The sequence below is a fragment of the Prosopis cineraria genome, unplaced genomic scaffold, assembly GCF_029017545.1.
Source record: "Prosopis cineraria cultivar Desert tree isolate PC_DT_omini unplaced genomic scaffold, ASM2901754v1 PC14, whole genome shotgun sequence".
Lineage (NCBI taxonomy): Eukaryota > Viridiplantae > Streptophyta > Magnoliopsida > Fabales > Fabaceae > Prosopis > Prosopis cineraria.
Genome location: NW_026555345.1, coordinates 7,797,846 through 7,806,173, shown reverse-complemented (window position 1 = coordinate 7,806,173; position 8,328 = coordinate 7,797,846). Strand labels below are relative to the sequence as shown.

Genomic DNA, 8,328 nt, shown 5'->3' with positions numbered 1-8,328 from the left:
TCACTTCCGATGATCCAATCTTTACTAAAATAATGAGAAAATTAATTTTCAAGTCCTTTTGATTTTTTAAATTTTGAATTAAGTCCCTATACTTTATTTTATTTTAATAAAACACTTTTGATCAATTAAATATATTAATCCCTAAAAGTTAAAATTATTAATGAATGATGACTTTTTTTAAATAAAAACACTTTTAAAATTTATAGAAAATTTGATATAATATTTTTAGACAAAAATTTTGTTTTAATTCCATAATTACATTTTTTATTTTTTTATGAAAATTACATATATTTAAAATTTATTTTGATAGCATAAAATAATTACATAAAGTTTGAATTATAAAAATTTTGAAATTATATTAATTCTAAAATAATAAAATATTTTAATAAAAATATAAAAGCTCTTAATTTCATTTTTTAAAAAAATAAAATTAAATAATTTTAATAACCAAGAACTGATATATTTAATCTAACAAACTATAAAGATTTCAATAAAATAAAATAAATTACAATTAATTCATAAGGATTTGTAGATTAATTTTCTCATTTATTCACTAACAACACAAAATACCTACTAATATTTTGAGATTTATATAATTATTTTATATTATCAATTAATTCAAATTTGAGCCATGTCAAACCTCAACCAAATATAAAAAAAATTTTAAAACATAATTTTTTATATCCATAAAACTTATACTTAAATATTTACTTGGAGATATCAAATTATTTTCAGTGAACCCAAATCTCAATGTTGATCTAGACTGATTAATTTTTTATGATGACGTCCTCTCCGAAAAAAAATAATGAATGCTAATATTGTTATAGACATTTCTTGTTTAATTTTTTATATTTACGGTGCAACTAGATCACAATTAAATATTATACTGATTGATTTTTTCATGATACTAAAAAATAAATTTGCATGTTTTTTAAAACATTTATCCAATAAATATTTAAGATTTAAATATTGTCACTTTAAAGTTTAAGGTGGATGACATTATGACCATACTCCCTCCAGTTCATAATGTATCACACGTTCAACGTGTTTCTGATATACTAATGATATTTATTTATTTTTTTTCTAAATCTTATAAAAATTGACTTGCTTTTTTGTTTTGCCACAAGTAATTAACACCCACATTTGTATGTATAATTATTGATCTTTCACATTAATCAAACTGAGGTAAAAATAAAAATATATTTTTTAAAACTACAAAATATTGTTTTATATTTTATACCAATAAAATATTATTAAAAAAATCCTATATTATGGGGAAGTGATATTCACGATTATAACAAGCGAACCTAATTTGCCACCATGGAAAAAAAAAATGTGGACAAGAAAAATGGCCACTAATGACACTAGCCGACACTATATAATGGAAATCATCTTTAACTCACAACTACTTATATTAAATTATACTGGACGCCCCATTTAATGTCACGATCTTTCCGATGTGGGACCTACTCGCTTTATTGCAACCATTCCGCGTCTTCATCTTCAAGCATCAAACCAAACCAAACCAAACCAAACCGCACACGCGTCCGTATTTAGTGCGTATCACACTGATCAGCATGGTCTTACCGTGAGCCCTCGCTTTTGTTATCTTCCAATTTCTGTCGTCTATTTAAAATTTATTTTTTGCAATATTTTTAATATTATATTATTAAAATAAAAATTTATAAAAAAAATAATAAATTTAATACGAAAAGTGGATTGTTTTCTTAGCTCAATAGGAGATGAGTGCCATGTTAATTATTTCAATTAGTGAAATTTAGACTGTTTAAATTTAAATTTTTTTATTTTATTTTATATTTATCAAAATAAAAATTATAAATATTTTTAATATTTATTTATAATTATTCTGACAAAGGCAGATTTAATCTGAACTATCTAATTTTTTAATATTAAAATTTTTATATTTTTATAAATTAACATCCAAATGTAATCTGAACAATTTAATTTAATATTAATTTTTTATAATTTTTATAAATTAATTTCCTAGATGTATTATGAACTATATAAATTTAATATTAAGATTTTTAAATTTTTTATAAATTTTTATTATAATAATAAAATATTAAAAACATTAAATAATGAATTTAAAGTCAACGGCATAGATTAATTGAGGATAAAATTAAGTGGGCATCAGATCAGCCCTTCAAGTGATCACGCCGTGCTCATCAATGCCGATGAGCACGGAATGCGCGCGCTAAACCCCACACCTCTCTCCCCTTCTATATAAACTGCCATAGATCACTCCGATCTTCGCCACTTCATCTCATCACAAAAGTTAACAAAAGACAAAAAAAGCAGAAGTAATAATGGCGATGATGATGATGAAGAAGATGATGGGTGTGAGTCTGGTGGTGATGATGGTGATGATCCTTGTGGTGGTGGAGCTGCCACACACGGCGGAGGCTGTGACTTGCAGTCCGGTGGCTCTGAGTCCTTGCATGGGAGCGATATCGTCGTCGTCTCCGCCGTCGAGCGAGTGCTGCCAGAAGCTGAAGGAGCAGAAGCCGTGTCTGTGTGGATACCTCAAGAACCCTAGCCTGAGGCAGTACGTTAACTCTCCTGGGGCCAAGAAGGTTTCTTCCTCTTGTGGGGTCCCCATCCCTTCTTGTTGAATAAGTCAAACTAGTTTTATAGTAAGCCTGTGATCACTATCGTTTAATTAGTACCCTGCATAAGTGTTTAAGGAATAATTTCAGAAAAATATATATTCTTCTGGAGGGAATATATATATATATATATAATCTGTATCCTGTGTTCAGGACTTGGTTATAGCTTGAACAATGATGTTCTGGAACATGTAGTTTGAGAGTCTTAATAATCAATAATGAGTTATTGTATCAAGCTTTTTGTTTTCTTCCCCTTTTGTTCTTAACGATCTGATCCTTCTTTAAAAAAAATATATTTATGATTTATCATTTGTTTGGAATGCGAAAAAACGAGCACAGAAAATTGGGGTTGGGGGGGGGGACGAAAGGTAAACATATTTTTTCCTTTAGTTTTCTCTAATTTCTACTGTTTTTTTCTCTTCTAAACAAAGTCTTGATATCGTTATATGGGACTGCGCTGTTCCAATCAATATGATCCCTGTGGACTTCCTTAAAAAATTATTTTTTCTTGCTATAAAGTATTAAATTGTGGTGATTGCATTGCTTTATTACAATCACGATGGAAGGGATTTTTCTTTTTGTTCAAACGGTTGCGGTGTATTCCGTTTTAACAGTTATTTTTTATTCATCATGTAAAAAATAAAATCATGGTTGGTATTAGACCTTATAAGTTATAACATCAATATATGTATATATATGCCTTGACTATAATATCAAACAAAATTTATATAAAATAAATTGAATAAAATATATCTGGAATATATATATCAAAATATTAGATCTTATATAATTTTTAAAATAAAAATATCAGGTATAAGTTTGACTACATATATTTCAATGAAGATTAGCATATATGATTCTCTAATTGTAATAACTGTATAATATATACATGTGTGTGTGGAAATGTTTTACATTTATTTTGAATACACAATATGTAAATAATTTAACATTTAACATGTGTGTGCGCTGTATAGGGACAGAGTGATCCCATATATATCATTATATATATAAAAGTAGGGTTTAAGACTATGAGAGAATGCCATGTGTCCAATTTTAGGTTTGCCGCATTTCTGTGCTTCGAGATGCCTTTTGAGTAATTCTATGCTTTGGATTCAGGTTTGGAGTTAGGTTAAAAAAGTTTTATTATTTTTTATAAAATATAAAATATGATATTTAGGTTTGGAGTTATGTTTAGATTATGAATTAAAATTTTTTTTACTATTTAAATATATCCTCTTGAATATCAAAATTATAAATATAATTTTTATTAATATCTAAAATTTGACATAATATTTAGAGTATTTTTATAAATTAATACATATCTGTTTAGATTAAAAATTAAATTTTTTTACTATTTAAATCTATCCTCTTGAATCTCAAAAATTATAAATATGATTTTTATTAATATATAAAATTTGACATAATATATTTATAGTTATTATATCTAACCTTAATTCCGTGTATATATACTACATATATTATTATTATTATTATTATTATTATTATTATTATTATTATTATTATTATTATTATTATTAAAATTTATATTAATATATATCTATTTAAATATTTAGAAAAAGTATTATGTGTTTAAAAATTTATTGTTACCTATTTGAAATTCAAATTTGATTATATGTGTATTTAAATTAATATCTATTTATTTAAATGCTTTATCCAACTTAAATATATGGTAAAATTTTAGGTTCATAATATTTAGAATATTTGTATGCAGATATATATATTGATATTCAAATTTAAATTAATACATATATGTTTAGATTATGAATTAAAATTTTTTTTACCATTTAAATACATCCTCTTGAATATCAAAAATTATAAATATAATTTTTATTAGCATCTAAAATTTGACATAATATATTTACAGTTATTATATCTAGCCTCAACGTCCATAACTCCCTGTCTATATACTACATACATATATGTGTGTGTATATATATATTATGATTAAAATTTATATTAATATATATCTGTTTAAATATTCAGAAAAAGTATTATGTGTTGAAAAATATATTTTTAAACATTTAAAATTTAAATCTGATTATATGTGTATTTAAATTAATATCTATCTATTTAAACACTCTATCCAACCTAAATATATTGTTAAATTTTAGGTTCATAATATTTGGGGTATTTGTATGTTGATATATATATTAAGATTCAAATTTAAATTAATACATATATGTTTAGATTAAAAATTAAAATTTTATTTTTATTAGTATCTAAAATTTGACATAATATATTTATAGTTATTATATCTAACCTCAACGCCCATAACTAAATGTATTTGAAATTTAATGATAAGTTTGAAATTCCGTGAGCAAATCTCATATATGTAAATTTAATGATATATATTTAGTTATAGGTGTGGTTGGCAAATCTCATAATTCCGTGAGCCTCAAAAAATGTTGATTTTTACATATTTGAAATTTAAAAAATATATCTAAATATTATTAATACAATTATTAATGTATATTTAGTTTAATATATATCTAAATATATACACACACACACATAGATCACGTTTCGTGAAGCACTTTGGAACTCAAAATATATTAATTTCATATGTTAAGTTTGGTAAAATTTAAATTCTTTAAATATCTACACTAAATAAAACAATTTTTAATATCTATCATTTTGATTTTTTTTAAATCACCTCTTAATTTTTCCTCTCAAATCATCCTTATTCAATTATAAATTATTAGGTTAGGCTAATAGCACATTTTACAACTTTATATTAGAGTCACTCTTCTAATTAATTGCATTAAGTTCATTCTCCTTTCCACCATTATTCATAATACCCATGGCTTCTACTTCTGAAATCCATGCTATTCGTGCTATCAACACAACAAAAAAAGATTGGTGCATTATGGTTAAGGTGATTCATATCTGGAGATTACCAGGTAGAAATACATTCGAAGAATCCAATGATGTTGAATTGGTCTTCTAGGATGCTGGAGTAAGTGTTTATGCATTTTGCTTTTTGGATCCCCTTAATTATATAGCCCATGCATTGCACGTGAGTCTCAAAAAATTTTAATTTTTTGATATTTGAAATTTAAAAAATAATATGTCATGAAGGAGTTTCAAGACATGTATATTGAAACTCAAAATATATTAATTTCATATATTAAGTTTGGTAAAATTCAAATTCCTTAATGATTTCTACTTTTGTATTATTTGTTCTTATATTTCATATTGATTTATGATTAAGTATTACTTTAATAATCAACTTATCATAGGGTGATCGGATTTCTGCAATTATTTGAAAACCTTTTGTGAGACATTTTGAAGATAGGTTGCATCCCTTTAAAATATATGAAATTTCAAAATTTGGAGTCTCTCAGTGCTCTGGATCATATCGAACAATGGATCATCCTTATAAGATTAGCTTCATGTTCTCTACTACTATAAAGTTGCGTCCTGAGACAGGTTCAATCCATCATTTTGGCTTCAATTTTATTAATATTCCAAATATTGCAGATAGGGAGGCAACGAATGATAATTACTTAATTGGTATGTATTTAAATTTTCTAAATTTGTTCTTCAAAAAACTCTATTTGATAATGTCCTATTTTAATCTTTTTTTATCTATTAAAAATCTTATTGCGTTTTTTGAAGAAAAAAAAACTCACCAATCAAATAAAATTAGGGCAATTACTAAGTTTAAATTATCTATTTTTATCTATCTTAATCTTTAATGGTCTATTTTTCTTAATGACATGTGATTAAATGGCATTTTTTTTTTCATGACAAATGTGATTGGAAGATTATCTGGAATTGGAGAGTTGGAGGAACCGATTAAGGATGGGAAAAAACAAAAACAGATAGAAATAAGCCTAGAAGATGCAGAGTAATATGACACAAACTTCATCAATTAATATACTTGAAACCTTATTTAATTTTTGGTGCCTGTGATGAAAATTCATTTGATACTATTCTTATCATTATAGGAAAAACAAGGTTAGTTGTACTTTATGGGGAGCCTTTGCAGATGATGTACTAAAATTGACAGAGGAAGCACTAAAAAAGCCAGTTATTATCATATTGTAGTGGTTTAAGATTAGAGAATTCAATAGTACGTGTTCTCACATAAATGTCTGAACGATATTGATTCAATTATATATACATTCTCTTTAAATGTTTTGATTCTTACATAGAAATGAGGAGGCTTACTAGCACAATGTATTGTTCGCGAGTTTTTGTACACCCTTCAATTCTAGAGGTCTCCAGTTTTATTTCTAAGTGAGTCTGTCATACTATAAAATTTTGATTTGGTATGTTATGTCATGTTTATACTGTTGTCAGTGGGTTATGATTATGATTTTGAGAAGTAAATTATACGAATATAATCTTATTTTATTTTTAGTCTTGAGGCGTCAGGTAATCACTTGGATGAAGACATAGAGCTATTGACTAGCTAAAATTCTCAGTCTATTGGTGAATCTTTGCTCGCAATGCCAAATAGGGTTAAGATTGAAGAACTATCATATTGTAAACATGTAAGTGTTGTGTATATTGTAAGTATATTATGAATATTATATTAATTTTGTATGATGGTTGGAGTGTGATATGACAAGCTAATATAATTATAAGAGGATGAAGTTGTGACTCTTGGCACTGTTGTCGATATTAATACCGATAGAGATTGGTTCTACAATGCATGCAAGAAATGTAATAAGGGAGTACTCCTTGATTGCGATGGGTTCTATTGCACAGAGTGCAATAGAAAAGTCAAGACTGTTATATACCAAGGTATTTGTTAAAATTGCGTATTAATGCAAATGATATTCATTTATATTCTAAAATTTTACATGTATGTTTGTAGGTTTAAGGTGACATTTACTGCAGTTGATGATACTGGATCTGACACATTCATTATGTTTGATCCTATATTTTCTAAGTTTGTAAACTGCACTACTGTTCACCTAAGAGAGTCTATTCCTAAGGTATGTATTCAATGCCATTTTTATGTTTAATAGCAATATGAATATTGCACACACATATTGAATATCAAATTGCAATAGCAATACACATATAATAGATATTGAATTAGTGACAATTTTAATTTAATTAATATTGATGACTCTATTTTTTTTAATTTTATATTAATAATTAAATTTTATAAAATCAAATATGATATTCAACCATAAAATACATTATCATAAATGTAGAAATCTGAAGATGAGGTTGTGCTTCCGAATTGTTTTTATGAGTTTATTGGGAAGGAGTTTGTGTTCAAGGTCTCCATTAGAGACCCCGCAAAATAAGGCTTCTCGGCTGGCCACATAGTGACCCGTTTTTGTGAAGATTCAAATGTATTAAGAGCATATAAGGAAGGCATAGATGACCTTCCAAATAGTCTACACAATGACAGTCATACTGAAACCACAACTGTAAGTATTTTTAAACTTTTTTTTCTAAATATAAATAAAATGCATGAAATATTAATTTTTTAATAAAAATTTTATTCTATTAGGAATGTGATACTCATGTAGACTCAAAAGTTGGTAATACAGGTGGAAGCACTCCTTTAGAAAGTATTAGCTCTAAAACATGCCCAAAGTTAAGTGAGAAAGATGCTAATGGTGGTGATTTTTCCATGAATGTGAACAAGATGCGTGCCTTTCCAATTGGTGCCTCAATAAAGGGAAAAAATATGCGTGACATGACTGTCGATAAT

At 26.1% G+C, this 8,328-nt stretch overlaps 1 protein-coding gene across 1 annotated transcript; it reads left to right on the top strand.

Moving 5' to 3' along the window:
• Positions 1–2,272: 2,272 nt before the first annotated feature.
• LOC129293466 (non-specific lipid-transfer protein 2-like) lies at positions 2,273–2,862 on the top strand. The gene has a single exon (XM_054931457.1). The coding sequence runs from the start codon at positions 2,328–2,330 to the stop codon at positions 2,631–2,633; it is 306 nt and encodes a 101-aa protein (XP_054787432.1). The 5' UTR covers positions 2,273–2,327; the 3' UTR covers positions 2,634–2,862.
• Positions 2,863–8,328: the final 5,466 nt, after the last annotated feature.

Coding starts and splice junctions, on each gene's coding strand:
- LOC129293466 (XM_054931457.1), top strand. CDS start 2,328: ATGGCGATGATGATGATGAAGAAGATGATGGGTGTGAGTCTGGTGGTG.